We start from the raw sequence: 17,445 nt of genomic DNA, 5'->3' as shown, positions 1-17,445 counted from the left end.
CAGTAGGGCAGCCAAGAGGGAAGACTGTTGACTTTATCAGTTCAATTTTAATGAGTGTTGCATGTCGTGAAATAAAGCTCTGAGCGCGATGCTTCTACAAACACAGGTTATGGTGCAATCCCTCTTCTGTGGGAGAAAGGTCACTGAGATTAAAAAAAAAAAAAAAAAAGTTCACTCATTACCACATTAATGCTTTATGTTTACAGTGTAGAGGATTTTCCTCCCACACTCTGTGGGAGGAGAATAATGATGTAAGATCACAATTACTCTGTGACAAACAGCCTACTTCAACTTCTTCTCCTCTTAAACTTATGTACTCAGACGATTTTCAAGACGTTAATCATGTAGGATTTTGTAGCCTCACTTGTTGAGGGTAGAATTTGGAAAATTAATGTTGTCCTTAAAATATGTTCAGCACTTTACATTGGAGAAAGTAACAACTCAAGAGCTTTTAGATAAATTAAAATCTTACTGTACAATGGTAAAGCTACTGGTTTTCAAGATAGTTTCATGCAATTAATGAGTCTGGGGGAATACAGGCATTTTGAGGGGGGAAATTTATATATATATAAAGTATATATTATATATACTCCTTATATATTGGTCTCCAGATTCTTTTGAAGTTAAAACCAAAGACTGTGAATTCTTTCAATATTAATTGTTAATTAAAACTGTTTTTTTTGTTGTTTTTTTTTTGTTTGTTTGTTTTGTTTTTTTTTAAGATGAGAATTCATAGCTTAGCCTTTTCTTCCCATGTAAAAAAAACACTATGGATATCCTATTTGCACCTAATAATAGCAAGCTGTTATCTTCAAAATCCCAACTACACAAAACCATAAGTAATGCATAATTAATGTCTTAGGCTGCTACAAAATGTTGTTATTCTGCTCAGTAAAACAACAGAAGACTTGTTAGGCAGGTTAATTCTCTTTTGCATAAATTGTTTGGTATCACTGAGCCTGAAAAACGTCTAGGATCTATTTGCATTTGGCATTTCATCCATCTTTTTATACAGGGAAAAGCTTCCTGCATTACCGTACTAGATTGGACATATAATGCTTTCCAGAAGTGAGACTTCTGGATTTGAGTCAGAATTATTTCTAGCTAATTATTTGAAACATGTAAATCATATCCCAATATCACACCATCATTGAAGCTGTTTCCAGATTTGTCATATTTGTCATAGAGCACTTCAATTATGAGAAATATTTAACTTGTAATAAATAACTGACTTAACAAGAGAATTGCCTGCAAATATTTGCTGAAATAGTCAAGTAACCGCTCATCCTTTTTTTTTTTTTTCTTAACATCATACTGCATATGAAGTCTTTTCCAAGGGATGTTAAAAAAAAAAAAAAACAAAGCCTAACCAAGAGGCTGAATCAGTGACATCCTGGTGCACAAGCCTGCAAACTGAAATTCTGTAAGCTCTGTACATAGCAGGCAGTGTCTGGTGATGGCAGCGCCCAGTGCTATATGCACATTTGGAGGATTTGCTTTTTATCGTGCAGGAGCTGTGATAGCTTATAGTACGGCTCTGTAAGCCACCTGAGAAGTCTTTTCTCCAGCAAATATATCTTGCTTCTGGACTAGCATAACTAAACAGCTACACAGATCTGAGAATTTCTTGTCAGCACCTTCTACATCGGTTGTGGAGTCTGAGTCACTTCTGTGCATCTCCGATAACCAAATCAGTAGGTATTCACATACCCCTTGGGCTTACCTGAGAAGCTTTCTGTACAGAGTCTTTATAAAGATTAAACAAACAACCTAAATGACAATGCTATTTGAATCTTAAATGTACTTATTATCACTGAGCAGAGTCTGAACCCTTGTTTTTGATAGATGCAGTAATCAACCTGCTTACACGGGCTCTGGATAATGATGCTTTTTTATGTGGCAGAACTTTTCATAATTACCTAACAAGCTTTTAAATCTATTTATCTATTGTTTGATTACAGGTCCTACACCATCCTCGTTATTTACATTTTTATAGCTTTTATCTTTATAAGTATTTGTCTTTACAGAATTTCTAAGAGTTATAGGAGTACTGGTGCCAAAAGCACGGCTTGACAGTTACTTCAAAATGGTGATTGCAGCATATTACTAAAAGAGGCAGTTCCTCTTTCCATGGCCATGTGTTCTCCTTCCCTGGCAGTAATTATAACTGTGCGTCTACAGTATAGGCCAGATTATTTTTTCTGATCTGATGGAAAAACATTTTGGTAAGTAACCATTATGCATGATGAAGTCCTGCTCTCCTGGAAGTGACTGAACATCTGCATGACAATGGGAAGTAATGAATGAATTCCTTGTTTTGCTTGGCTTGTGCACGCAGCTTTTCCTTTATGTATTAAAGTGTCTTTATCTGAATCCACAAGTTTTCTTACTACTACCTTTTCGAAGGAGTAAGACTTTCTTACTTCTACCTTTTTGATTCTCTTCCCCATCCCTCTGGGGGAAGAGTGAGTGAGTGGCTGTATGGTGCCCAGCTGCCTGCCAGGATTAAACCACAAAATGGTTTCAGTCTTCCTGTGGCTAAACTGAAAGCCACAGATCACTTCCAAAATTGATAAATCCTGTGTAAGAGAAGAAATGGAAGCACATGACATCTGAGAATGGGATCATTCACGCTGTGTTTTCTCTCATATCGGGAATAACATGAACCTTTCCCCTTGCTTCCATTCATTCCTTTAACAGACCTGGGACAGAAGCAATAAATGTGCCTCTTACTATTCAGAACTGAATAAGATAAAATTGGAAGAAGCCATTGATGAAAACTCTACATTACCAGCAAGGAATAAAACAGCAACACAATTTCAAACACATATGAAAATGTAGCATATTTTTCATTTTTAGTGACGCATGTGTTGTGGCTTAACCCGGCTGGCAGCTAAACACCACACAGCCATTCGCTCACGCTCCCGCCTCCCTCTCTGGGATGGGGGAGAGAAACAGGAAAGTGAAGCCCGTGAGTTGAGATAAAGACAGTTTATTAAGACAGGAAAATAATAATAATAATAACAATAATAGTACTAATAATAATAATGTGTACGAAACAAGTGATGCACAATGCAATTGTTCACTACCCGCTGACCAATGCCCAGCCTAACCCCAAGCACCTGCCCCCCCACCCCAGCTAGCCACCCCTATATATCGTTTAGCATGATGTCAGAGGATATGGAAAACCTATTTGGTCAATTTGGGTCAGCTGTTCTGGGTCTGTCCCCTCACAGCTCTTGCTGCACCCCCAGCCTGCCCGCTGGCAGGACAGAACAAGAAGCTGAAAAGTCCTTGGCTTGGTGTAAGCACTGCTCTGCAACAATTAAAACATCAGCATGTTACCAGCACTTTTCTCATCCTAAGCCAAAACATAGCACCCTACCAGCTACTAGAAGGAAAATTAACTCTGTCCTAACTGAAACCAGGACAGCATGTAATTTATTTGTCTTCTCAATACAATTTTGTCTTGGTTTGATTCCATACCTTTTACTAGCATGATGCAGACCACTTTCTGCAGGTGCATCACACGTGTTTATCAGATCTCTGTTCAGACTTTTTAAGCTCAGTGCCCTTACTGGCAGTGGAAGAAGTTGGCACAAGTCCTCTGTGCAGTATGTAGCCCTCCATGCTCCTGAGACGTAGTCTCCTGGCACTGCAGATTATGGTTGCTATGTCACTGGAGTAACAAAGGGAGGTTAATGTCAATGTGCAGTTAACTTCTGTGTAAGATAGAGATAAAATGGAAAGCTACAAAAAAGTACAGTGTACAAAGACAAAAGAAATCAAGCACGTGTTATAGTGGCAGAAATTGTAAAGAAACAGGCTGTGATAGTTTGGTATATAGAAGAACGATATAGGAAAAGGGAGACCAGAGGGAAAAAAAAAGTTTGGTAACAATAATGGAGGGAATGGAATATAAAACTATAAGAACCGTAATCAAGAAACATACCTGACCTTTGTGAAACTGGTTAGATCCATCAGAAGATTATCTAATAAAATCAGACTGAATGTTGATTGCATTTTTTTCTGTAAATATAGGTAATGCAAACCATGAAATGGGTTTTTAGATCACATTCATAAATGTTTTCAGGTACATTTTCAGTAGGAGGTACAGTTGCAATTTCATGATTTGCACTACATATATATATTAGATATGAGTCATAATCATGTATTTGATCAGATCAATGCAAGATGCCTCCTGAAATAATGTAGATACCAAATTAAAGTCCTCTTACCTCTAAAGTTTTGAGTATTTGGGATCTAGGACTCCAAATTTGGAAGCTCCTGGCAAAACTTAAGTTTACTTGTGCAGGATGAGACTGCACTGGCCAAATACTAAAGATTTATTTAATTAAAAACAAATATACAAACAAAAAACAAAACCCAAACAACTCCTCACACCCACCCACCCCCCCCACCAAAAAAAAAAAAAAAAAAAGGCCACCAAAAGTTTTTCATTTCTGCTGTGGCTGTCTCTACACCTGCAAGAGATTAGGAAGAGTTAACTGCACGAGTGTTTTCTCCCATATTTTGTATAGGTAAAGGTCAATGCTGAAATGAACAGCAAATTACAATATAACCAACTCATTGTGAAATCTTCTCACTCTGGGATTTGGGGCTTTTTGTTGTTTAGATTACTGAGCAATTTAGAACAAAGAATACTATGAGCCATCACAAAGTCAGGAACAGAACAGTATTTATGGAAGAAAATACTGATATTCTTAAAAAAAAAAACCAAAAAACTCTTCCTGAGAGTCTGCTAATAGTATTTGTTTCCTTATTGTGCTTGAGGGATTGAATCCCTGTGGCATTATGCACTGTACAAACAGTTACTAAAAAGCACTGCCTGTAATCCAGGTGATGAAGACATGGGGGAGGAGAAAAAAACAATAAAACACAGGAATAAAAATGTTGCACAAATATATTATGCAATTGCATGACACCTAAAAAAAAAATAAATGTGTAGTAGAAAAAATACCTTTGGTACAAGAGTAAACTATTCAAAATGAATTTAGGAAAGGCGGATGGGTTCTGGTCAGAATGTCTGTTCAATTTCTTACACATTCAGTTAAGACAGGGTGGGAAGTAGTCCATTTGTGCTTTATCATTTATGCAAAGCGCAGACCCTGTTCCTTGCTTTTCATGTCTGCTATCCTCAGGAATGGAATTTGCAACTGGAGGAAGTTATCTCAGTAAACAATATTTTAGTCCAAAATGTGGTAGGTGCCTTTATTTTTAAGATCAAAAAGTTACTGTAATAAAATCAAAAAAAAAAAAAAAAAAAAAAAAAAAAAAAAAAAAAGAGACTTCTGGAACTTAAGGCTAGTTAAAAGGTTAAGAATGTTTGCTAAAGCAGCTTCTTGGCCAGAGATGATTTTTCTTTATTACAGAGTGGAAGTTGTATTTTTATTGGTTACAGTTAGCGTAAGGCTACAAAGCTGTTCTTTTCCTGCAAAACTAGCTTGCTGGCGTTCAGACACTTAGGCCTTTTCGTATCTTCTGACCTTGAACAGGGTTTTCTAGAACATGGTTAAGAAACTGAATACAATGGACTCCAATCAGTTTTATCTCCTTGTGGTGACAACAACACGAATAGTCAATATGTCCATGTTTATAGCTGAACACATGTCCACTGCTTAAACTTGATGTTCTTGCTATCTTCGTGGCATATGGCACAAATGTATTTGGGGATAAACATATGTTTGAATCATGCAAAAAAAACAACATCTAGTAAAACAGTAATAGTGCCACTTAATACTGTAACTGCCTAAGTAAATTCTGAAGAACCACAGGAAAAAGAAACCTCCACATCTACTGAATGCAATAAATCCTCTGCAACCTAATATGAGTTGAGAGATCATATGTTAATATTGACTTCCAGGGAAAATGCAATGGCAAGACTCTTGACACTTCAATGTCACTTAAATGAAGGCAATAGAGCAAAGCCAGCTTGCACGGCTTCAGGAGCCGTGACTGGGAATTGAGGTTGGATTTAGAGGGCAAAAAGTATAGGATTCAGCTTACATTGCAGGTTTTTCCACCCTTTTAGTAGGCTATTCTCATTTCCTACTCAAAAATCAACACATACTCAGTTCTGTCATCAGCAAAGTCCTCCAAAGCCCATAGGTTTGTTCCTTCCTGCAGCTAGCTCACGGAGGAATGATGCTCCCGCTGCCTTCTGCTGCTCCTTTTATGCAAACCACAGGAGTTTGGACACTCATTTTAATGACAGCAACATTGTCCATGCTGGACATGAGTTGGAATCTGATGCCACATTACACTGGGTTTTTGGTTTCCTCCAGTTAGCCATCTTTAAAGCTGAGGATACAAAAATACATCCCGGAAGGTTAAGCTTGTATGAGGAAGCAGTATCCCGTATCACACCAAGTAATATGGTTAAAGAAAGTAGGCAAGCTTTCAGATAGATACACAACCCTTCTTTAGGCCTAGAATTAAGGTGGCAGATTTCAGAGGCACATACAAGCTGAGAACAGCTGTTTAATCATCGAATTGGATCTGTATCAGGCCACCTCCACAAGAAAATTCAGGTGTTACCGAGGAGCAGAGGTGATCCAAGGGGATTCTTTGGCATCATTATGAAGTGTGGATGTGCAGGGGCAAGGAGAGACAGGTACTATAAGATTAGTTATTGGAACATACAGCAAGGTCAGTGGGGAGATGGACCTATAATGAGCTATAAAGTCAGGATCATGGGAACATTAGGGTTGGAGAAGACCTCCAAGATCATCTGGTCCAGCCATCACTGCCTACTAAACCCTTGGTTTGATGTATACTCTAACATTACGGGTTTGATAGATTTGTCTTCAAAACCACTATTTTGTAGGTTTATGTTGAAGATCAGGTAGGTATGGGACACTACAGGTGGAATATATAGCTGCTGTATGGAAGTGTTTTGACAAGGTGCTTAATTCACCGACTGTAGCTCCCAGCGGGGCTCTTTTATTCACCTCCAGAGCTACCACCCAATCACCTGGTGCAAATCACAAGGCATATTCCACCCCAGGAAACGAAATCGCCGCATCCCACTACACCCCCACCTAACACACGACCCCCACACGGCACAGCTCATGGAGCCCTCCGACCCCAAACCCGTCCGCCCGCCTCACCACTCTCCCTCCCTCCCTCCCTCCCTCCCTGCGCCCGCCCGCACCGCCCCCTCCGCGGCGCCTGCGCGGCGGCGCCACCGCGTGACGGCCGAGGGCGGGGACGGAGCCGGGCGCTGCGAGGGCCGGCGGCGCGGCGCGGTGCGGGGGGAGGAGGAGGAGGAGGAGGAGGAGGAGGCTCCATCATGGCGTCCATGCAGGTGAGCGGCCGGCCGCCAGCCGCGCCCCGGCCTGCGGGGCGGCGAGGGGGAGCGAGGGGGAACCCGGCCCGGCCCGGCCCTGAGGGGGCGCCCAGAGGGCTGAGGGGAGGCTGAGAGGGGAGCAGGCGGAGGGGAGGGGAGGGGAAGGGAAGGGAAGGGAAGGGAAGGGAAGGGAAGGGAAGGGAAGGGAGCGGGGTCGGGGCCCTGTGCGCGGGGGGCGCTGAGGGGGCTGAGGGGCCGAGCCCTGCTCCTGGGGGTGCCCCCCCGGGAAGCTGCGGGCCGGCAGCGCCCGGCTCTGCGTGCTTGCAGCCGGCTGCCGCAGGGCCGGCGGGGTGCAGGCAGGGTGCTGCTGCCGACAGGTACCGCCAGCCTTCGGCCCGGCTCCGGAGCAGGCGGGGATGGCAGCCGCAGGATCTGCTGGGGGCGGTGTGGATGGAGGGCTTCTGCCCGGGCGTACCGCGGCGTGCCCGGGACAAAAGAGCGCTGGGCTTTGCGGCTGTGGGCCTGGCCTTGCCTATTTCACCTGCTCCGCCTCACCTCCTCGTTATTTATCTTTTCATTTCGCCTTTAAACGCGGTCGGACCCTTACTTCTCGTTTTCCTTTTCAAATCTCTTTTTTCTTTGCGTTCCCATCCACTATAACTCTTTATTTATTTTTTTTTTTTGTCACCAGTAATGGGACGACCCAGAAGGAGCGTACGAACAATCAGATTAATTCTGATAGCCTGGATTTAGTGCTCACAAGAGTTAAAGTGTCAAAACACCGGGCCTTGTGGGGTAAAAATTTTGCTGGCAGAGATGAGAAGCATAAAAAAGAAATTGTAGGTCTTTCTGAGTTACTGAAATGAGATGGGATTGAGAACTTGAACGTAGTTGAACGTGCTGTACAGAACGTTCTTGATTTAGCAGCAGTTTAGGCAGAGAGGCTGATGTGTCTTCGATTCAGCCGCTCAGTCTGGCGAACGCGTTTCTGTGATCCTTTTTTTAACATTCAGATTTCCCCAAGTGCAAAATAGAGACAGGCATTCATTAAGTAGAAACTTCTTATAAAGCTACATAAAAAAAACATAAGGAAGTGATGGTTGTGAAACTTGGAGGAGGCAGTCTATCTGTGGGGCTTTATAAACCAAGGCAACGCTCTGTCTTTGGCCTATTAAATGACCTTCTGCAGCTTGCCTCACCCTCATTCCTGTTGATCCCTTTGTAAAAGGGAAATCATGATTACAAAATCATTGCTTAGGAGACAGGAATTACAAATGTTGTCTAAAAGATCAGTTATGTGCAGAGGTAATACTCTCTTCCTGAAAATGTGACTCTCGTGTTGTAACTGCTTCCATTTTAGAAATACTTGCTGTAAGATCATTCTTCTTTCTCATATATTTTTTTTTTTAATTCTGTTCTGTTTTCTTTTGATGAGGAATTTTGTGGAGATGTTTTTTTTGTTGATGTTGTTTACCAATTGCATGATGTTCTGAAAATAATGACTTTTTCCTGAGTTTTAGACATTCATTTATGCTGTGCTCAAAAACTAGAGAATTGGAAAAGGAATTGCCTAGGAACCTTTGCTGTAAATAAGCAGGAAACCTAAACTGACTTCAGTAAAATTAGTAAGTTTCCCATTATTGGGCACCTTCACAGGTGAACAAGATTTCAAAGCTCTGAACTTTTCTATTGAAGAACGTTTAAATCTTCAGCATGAAGAACGTTTTACAAAGTATATAATTTTGAGTGATTTTTCCATTCATGTTCATTCATTGCTGCTAACATTTAATATGTAAGTAGCCTCACTCAAAAAAAAAAAGTAATTTTTCTAATTATTTACAGTTTGTTTTTTTAATACTCAATGTCTGACATGTTTGTGCAACTGATTGCAGTCTGTAAAATACCAATAGCTTATTGCTGTACCATTATGGCAGTGTTGTTGATATTTCTGATACAAATGCTACATCAAAAAATGATGAAAATTTATTTGAGCTACAATGCCTCAAATGCCATAATTTCTATGACATTGTGATGCCCTCAGTCGCTTAGACATTGTTTTTACATATCCACCAAAACTTCTGTGATTAACTTAAAGGGAAATTATTTGATTGGCACATTCTAAGTCATCCTACAAGGAAAGTGTTGAAACTCTATCAAATCACTGCTTTTTGGCAGTATTAATGAAGAGCAACGTGAACGGCTACTGTGGTTCAGTTGATGTGTTGTAACTCAGAACTTGGGAGTATGAGCCTTTGTATTTATCGTTTAGGTTTATTATGATTTTTGCCTGCACGGACACTTGTTATGGTAGCTTTCCATAACACTCTTTCTAGATAATAGAAGCCCATGTTGATGAGATCCCGTGTGGAGATTTTTCTCAGAAGTGCAAGTTTGTGTAACTTCTTTGTGAAGGGGAGAAAAAATATTCTAAGAAGTTGTGAGTACAGTAGAACAAGCAAATAGAACGGACTTCGTATGAAAATTTGGTGTAGCATCATTAGTTTTAAAGCTAGAGTTAACATAAAAATGTGGCAAATACTGCAGGAACACTAGGTAATAAACAGTTGTTCTCAGAACAGCTGGGAACACAGAACTTCCATTGAGAATGGAAGAATGGGTAAAGAACAGAACCAAGGTAGTTTAGCTGAAAATGCATTGTTTCTGTACAGTGTTACAGACTCAGTTAATGCTTTTCCCTAACCCCACAGGTATCAACTGCTTGCATCTAAACTTGAAAGATTCACTTTATAGTGCTGACACTTGAATTACTGCTATTTTACCTTTCCTCCCTTCTTAATACTGAGTTTCTTGAAATTCTGACTTAAGACCAGATATATTTAAAGAGCTTTCACAAACCTGTCTATGGGGACAGTTTTAGGTGTTTATCACCGAAATAACCTTTCGTCTTTTCTTTAAGGTATGCACACGGGGCTTGTACATGCAGATATTGAAATCTGATTAAATTCAGGGGTAATGTAATTAATGAAACAAACAGCTTTAGTAAAGATTGTAGTGTAGAATGTCAGCCTTGTGTTTGTGCATGCTTTTATGTTATCACGACTTTTTTTGCCCTTGAAAACTGCCCACTGTTGCGCCACTATCAAAGCACATGCTCATGTCAAAGTAAAAAGTGCTACTTTAAAAGTCTTGTTTCAGCAACAGATTTTTTTTTTTTCTAAATACCTGTAACAAAAGGCATTTAACAAAATAACTGTGCCAAATGACAACATGGAATTTGTGTTAGTTGAGATCATCAGCGGCTTGATCACAAAACACAAGCTGGTAGTAACACAGAAGCTGCCCACAAGTTTCATTCCAGTGTTTTTTTTTTATCAGTGGGTTATGGGATGGGGAAACAGTATACAAGCCACGGAAATCTCAAGGAAAAAATGGCATTATAAGAAAATATGTTCTGAATATGCCCACTTTCATCTAAACTTCCTTGTTTCTATTCTTCACCTGCTCTTCTTGTCGGTAGAAGTTCTCTTTCCAGCTACTCTCAGGACAGTTGTTTATTGCTCAATAGTTCTTCAGTATTGACAGTTTTATTTAGTAGATGGGAAATAGTTTTCTCTTTGACATAGTTTGGCCATGAAGAAGTTTTAAAATCTATATAATAATAAAAAAGCCAACTTTATGGACTAAAGCTTTCAGTTGGCTGGGACTTCAATGCTGGTGCACGCGTGTTTGGTGCTGTTGAAGGTCACGGTGCAAGATACTATCTGTGTTATATCAAATTAAGTATTTAAAAAGAAAATGAGTGGCTACACAATCAATTCTGGGATACAAACACAAAGAGATTACTGGTAGTTACTAACTGCGTGAAACATTTAGTGGTGCCTTTGGTGAAATACCATTGAAAGGTTAAAAAAAACAAAACAAAAATATATATTTTTTAAAAAAACTGAAAGATGGATGTATTGTAACTGAAACCAGAACGAGGGGAGAGGAAATGCCATTTCTCCTGTCCACTAAATGGTTGTTAGTCCTCTGTGTAACCTTCAGTTATCAGTCTGTACCGGTACGCAGTGTATTAGTTTTGGCTATAAGCCATGCTACAGTAAGGTGAGATAAATACAGAATTTATGTTTGTTTTACCAAGATGAGTTTAATCTTGTTTTTTAATTAACTTTTGAAGTGAGTTGAAAAATCCAGTGAAATTTAAAATTTGCAGCTATTAGTTCAGCGAAGATAAATAAAATAAAAGTCGTGGCTTTAGGCCCTAAGGAGTCTCACTTTTTGCATCTGCCTGTATAAAATATTTTGGGAAATGCCGTACTGTGCAGCAGCTGCAGAATTTGGGGGCTAAAACAAAAGAATTCACTTCATAGAAAGAAAGCAGTGGCAGACTTTAGTTTACTAAAAACGAACCTTAGGTACCAGCAGACTTTTCTTCCAAGTAGGCCATCTGTATAGCTAAAATATGGAAGACCACGAAGGCTTTCGACCTGGTATTTTGAAAGTTGCTATCTGATCCACACAGGTATGATTTAAATCAGGAAAATAGGAGCAGGCAGATACTGGAAACAACTCTTATCCCAGTCGATTGCAGATATTTCTTGCTCAGCTTCCTAATGCCCTGTTCCTGCTTTTAGGCCTAGCTATTCAAGCCCTGAGAAGGGGAAAAGAGAAAACAGTAGACTTGCAAAAGCCAGGGAATGCTGTCTTGTTAAGCTGTACCCTTGGAAAGCTCAGGGAGCTTGTAAATAATAAGCTAAAGCAGCTTAGCTCAAATAATGTGCACAAGGTAGTGGATCAAGCACTTTCTTCAATTGTTTGGTCAAATTCTATCAAGCTGAGACTTTAAGACTAAAGGATCTTCGCTTCTATAATATAAAGGCATAGGCTATATGGGTGAATGCTGCAGGAGATAATGGGATTAAATTACCACTATTACTATGACAGAGGTGAGGCCCAGCTTCTGTGGAACTCAGCTGTTGTGGTCGGGTTCAACAAACCCAAATGCGCTTGGTAGAATGACCACGTCTGACGTAGCCTTGTTTAACAACCTAGGTTGAAGCGTGCAAGCTTCTGGAGGCTGAAGTTCTTGCTGGTGTGGTAGTGGCGAGGATAAAAGTCTTTCACTCTGGACTTGGAGGCAAAAATTTCATGCATCTTGCATGGTTTTGAAGTCGGACTGACAGCTGGGAACTTGGGTTGTTTTCTTTTTTCCTTTGGAAGGGAGGAAAAGGCAATGTTACAATTTAAATCCGCTGAAATTTTGTTAATTAATAGTAAATTACAAATACATTTTAAGTCTTTTAAAACAAGAAGAGCCACTACGCAACCTTTCATGGTAGAATGAGAAGTCTCAAAAGGTCTTCTGGAATCTGTGCAAGTCCTTGCAGGTTGTCCTGTCTGTCTGTCCCCTCCCTGACCTTTAGCACTTAAATTAAGAGTGGGGTTTGGTCTTGGGGGTGAAAAGGAGGAGGTGGAACCCAGCATTTACCTCGTTGGCACCAGTATTAAAAAGTTGAATGAGAAAGGACAGAAGGTAACAGTGGCAGAGCAGGAATTACTGATTTTTTTTTTTTTTTTATGGTGGTAATTAATGATGTTGTTGAGAATGCTATTCACCCTTTAATGCACAGTTTTAAAAATAAGTCTTTAGGGTGATAAGACCAAACTTGTCATCTTTATATTCAGTTTAATTAAAAATACTGCTTGATCAACCTCAAGAAGAAAAGATCCTGTATATATGTCAATACATTTTGTTTAGTTTACTGGAGTATAGCAAATACTGTCTCTAAAATCTGCTGGAATAAAACCCTTCATTGAATTTTGTGCTACGTATTTACATTGGTATATTCTTTCTTGATTAGAAATCGGTGGCCATTAAGAAGAAGGGACAAAGAAACTGAATGGATTGAGGTTTCCTAAATTTTCTCCCTGCCATACGTAGGGATATGGATTAGATGAGTATTTAAATCTCGTTACAGTTGGCTGTTTCTGACTTTTTTTACTCCCTTTTCTTCCCAAAAGGTATTTTGTCAGCATTTTATCTCGGTTATCAGCCTCTGGAACGTTCTTTGGGAGGATGAGAAATTCCCTGGTAGACATATGGTTGCCCTCGTTATGCCAGTCCTTGCTGTTATCTTGAAGTCATTGCTTTAGCTGAAGCAGTTTAAATGATGTCAGACGCTTGTCCTTAAAAGACTGAATTATTTGTGTTTGACTTGTTAGTACTGTCTGCGGCTTGTGCTGGGCATTGTTATGTCTGAAGAATCCTTTGAAAAAGCAGATTACTAGCTGTCGGGTTCCTTTTATTCTTCATTAGTGGATTTCACTTAATTTGCTTTAAAATGACAGGTTTAGTGTCAAAAATGGGATTATCTGGGAAAAGCTTTTCAGGCTGTGGCGTGCAGAGTGGTTTTGTGTGTGCGGTTATTGGTGTCTCTTTAATTATGTTGTAGTTCTGTTTTCAGGTTGCTCTCGACTCTTGGTGACCTGAAGTCAATTCCCTTTAGAAGAGTGCTGCATGGCTTTGACCTTCCAGTCAAATATTGAGAAATCCCCAACCTGCAGTATTTCTCGTTTTATTTTAGAGCTCCTTGGGGTGGAGCGTATGAAGCTCTCCTCGTCAGTGAACTGAGAAATCAACAACCTCCACCCAGCCCTAGTGAGACCTTAAAACATTCAGAACAACAAACCATTAGTGGTGGGAACTTCTTTACAAGTAGCTCGTTAAAAAGCTTCCTGCACTGCCTTTAGGCTCCCTGAAAAAGAGAGAGACACACAAAATGCCTGATGCTGGGGACTTGAACTGCGGATTGGTCTGGGAAAATAACATTGTAGAACTGGGTTGCCAGATGTTAACATGTTTTATTAGAAATAAGGAGGAGGATACTAATCTGCTTCTGCACTCTGAGTACAGATTGAAAACCTGATATTCAGCCAAAAATAGATAAAACTGAAAAACAATTCTTCCAACTCAAATCCTGGCATTATTTTTTTATGGGCATATTATTCTGCAAAGCAGTTTTGCTGTGTCCTGCTGAAGCTCTAATTGGGCACATCCAGCCAATTCGTTTCTCTTCCCTCCTCCTCTGGGCCTTGATTAAAACTTACTATAAGTAAATTTCCACTGATTAGGAAAAATTCTCCCAGGATTGTGATAGTTGAGGATCTGGATGGCTTGTGTGCCTGGGAGTCTGGGCTGAATGATTTCACCTGGTTAATGCAATATACTCTGCGGGGGCTTTTTGAATGACCTGCTTGTTAGGAAACAGAGCTTTTTAGGAACAGTCTCTTTCATCTTTTCTGTTGTTTGCTTGACTTTAGTAGATATACACACACACACACGCACATATATATATACACACATATATATTTAGAAGTCAGCATTTTTAATATTTACCCATTTCTCTTCTGTTTGAGAGCTTTTTGATATTTAAATTTAGGTGTCTATTTAGGAATAGAATACCTAAATAATAGAAATATGGAATCAGTTGCAGCAGTGCTTGTGCTAATAATGTATTTTCTATAGAAGTGTTTTTTTTCTTTCCTCTTTTTTTTTTTTTTTTTTTTGTCTGACAACCAGGGCTATTTACCCAGTGTTTAGAATTTCATACGCCTTGAGATTTGAGATTGTTTTCAGTAAGAAATGTGCTAAAGGGAAGAACGAAGATGCTGAAAATAGAGCTGTCCCTGGTCTCGTTCTCTCAGGCTGGGAGGCTGTCCTAGCAGGCCTGTGACAGCTATGCCTGGGAAGCAAGGTTTGTTGCAAGGTGTGTTGTCTCAGCACTGGTGGTGCAGCCTAGTGACAGCTCCTGCTCTGGTATGAGGTTAGCATTTGCCTCCATTCACGAAGGAGATATCTCTATGGATATCTCCTGGATATAAAAACTTCTCCAAATCAGAAAGGATGTTTCTGTGAAGTGCTTAGTAACTTGAATGGGGGAGGAGGTGACAGCTTGTAGCTCATAAGTGAAATGTAAATTCTTTGCCAAGGCTCCATCCTAGGCCTGTCAGCGCTTTTGTGCCAGCGGTTTGCTAGGTGCATGTAAGTCTCTGGATGTGCAAGAGAATCATTAGCAGTTACTGAAGAAATACTGCTGGGTCTCCCTGGGATGCAGCGCATTGACTAGCATGCAGCAAGAGTGGAGCCCCTGTGGGATTAATTTTTAACTCCTGTTTATGAGTTAGCTTTTCTTCCTTGCAGATCTCCGAACTAGATAAAGAGCTGAATTCACGGTATTTAGGAAGGCACGGCCTTGGAAGGCTGCTCCTTTCATATATCATCACAACAAAGAGAAGGAATGGAGATAATGTTTCAAAATGGGTTTCTAACAAAATTGATGAGCAGGTATTTTGGATACCCATCCTTCCTAGTGCATGATATTTTGTAATCGCTGTTCTGTCCCTTGCTTTCTTTGTTCTTCTCTGTTTACACATTTTCCACTCTGGTTTCTGCTCTCTTGCTAGAGAAGAATTGCTTTCCCATCACTGTTTTCTGCCAAGCTCTTATCACTGCCCATAATATATCTGGTCTTGTACTGAATCTCTTTTTGGTTTAGTCAGCTCAGCATTTTTCTGTATTCTGAATTTTCAAATCTATTCGAAAGGTTGCTTATAGGTAAAGTATTTTACTAAGATAACTCATTTAGCTCTCAGATTACCCATTTCAGACACTACGCATCTCATGCAACATTTCTTGAAACACCAAAAAGTAGAATATTCAAGAACTGTGAAGATAAGATGCCTGAATATGTGCACTGAGCTCTTTTTCAATTTTATTTTCTGTATATCATTTACCTTTATGAAGCATATTCAGCTCTGAGGATACAATAAGCCAGGACTATGGGCACACAGTCGAATTTGATTGCATTATGGCATCAATATTTTACTGCTAATTGACAAGGCCAATGTAACACTGTGTGTGCTTTGTGTGCTTTGCCCACTCCAGTTATGAAGTACAGTGCCTTAACCAAAGCAGTATTTGTTGGCTGTCTTAATAGCTTTCAACAGCATGTACATATATTCATAGCTGGCAGTGACCCATATAACTGAGGGTACCTTACTTTTTCACTGGAAGCATACATATTTTTCTGCATATAGCTTTATTATGCTTTAACTCTTTCTAGGCTCCAGTTTTCAAAGGGAAGGGCAAAGCTGTTGCTGGAGTTTAGAGCTGGAAGTAGACGCCTGATACTGTGATGCCCATTTTTAAGGACATTGAGAAGGGTTCTTTCCACTTACCTACAAGAGCTAGGCAAGTTTTTGTGATGGGAGGAGGTGGGGGATGAATTTGAGTGCCCTGTTTCTTTGTGGGAAATTAGGGTTACAGGCTGTCTGCCTTGGGTATGAGCCTTGTTTGTGGTAGAATCAGAAACAAGATCCCTGGCTTAGGGAATATGACAGTGGTATTGTCACGTATGCTTTGGGAATACAGGTTACTCCCTTGTGAGACCAGTGAAGTAATTTTGATTCAGTTAATAGGTGTTTGTAACATACCGTCTGGCTTAAGGGTGCACAGTGACCAAACTGTCTGATTCTAGGAGATGGATTCAGAAACATTCATATCACCAACCTCCAAATCTTCTCCTGTCCTAAACTCTTACCCTGTCCCCGTTTTTACAGTACATCTTTTTATATGCCCTGCCTCTTCTTCTTTATGTGACTCTCCAGGAATCAATACAAGCGTGAAATTTAGCTGTGGCATTTGAGATGTTACCACGCCAGATCCAGAGTTGGCAAAGAGAAAGAGAGATGTGTACCCCACTGGAGAAAGAAGAATGTATATTTTTGCCTAGCAAAGGTGCTAGAAGCTATTGGCTTTGGAGATATGTTTAAACCTAAACTGTAACAGACAGTGGCTGCCATCTTTCTGGATTAAAATGGTAGTTTGTTGTGAGCTCTGTGAGGAGTTGGCAGGAATTCTGCTGCACTGACACCTGGTTAATTTTGTTCTTTGCTCCATGTACTTTGAGAAGTCTTACGAGCTTCACGTTTCAGAAAAACTGTGGAGGATATCTGAGCGGGCTGCACGAATCCTATTTGACAGAACTAGGTGTAGGATACAAGCCATTGCTATGTCAGACAACTCAGCCACTGCAGTAAGCTTTCCTTGGAATTGATGTTTGGATCATTAAGCTGTGTTCTTTGGTTTCATCCCTGAATCACCCTTTCCTGTAGAG

The 17,445-nt window shown here is 40.1% G+C and overlaps 1 protein-coding gene across 1 annotated transcript in view; it reads left to right on the top strand.

The window, feature by feature from the left end:
• The first annotated feature begins 7,267 nt into the window (after nucleotides 1–7,267).
• UBE2W (ubiquitin conjugating enzyme E2 W) overlaps nucleotides 7,268–17,445 on the top strand; it is a 31,702-nt gene continuing 21,524 nt past the window's right edge. Inside the window, exon 1 of the mRNA XM_084511025.1 lies at nucleotides 7,268–7,327. Coding sequence (XP_084367151.1) covers nucleotides 7,313–7,327 — 15 coding nt within the window. The 5' untranslated portion in view covers nucleotides 7,268–7,312. The remainder of the gene's footprint in view (nucleotides 7,328–17,445) is intronic.

Source organism: Aythya ferina (assembly GCF_964211825.1).
Source record: "Aythya ferina genome assembly, chromosome: 2".
NCBI classification, from domain to species: Eukaryota; Metazoa; Chordata; class Aves; order Anseriformes; family Anatidae; genus Aythya; species Aythya ferina.
This window is presented reverse-complemented; position numbering and strand designations above follow the sequence as displayed.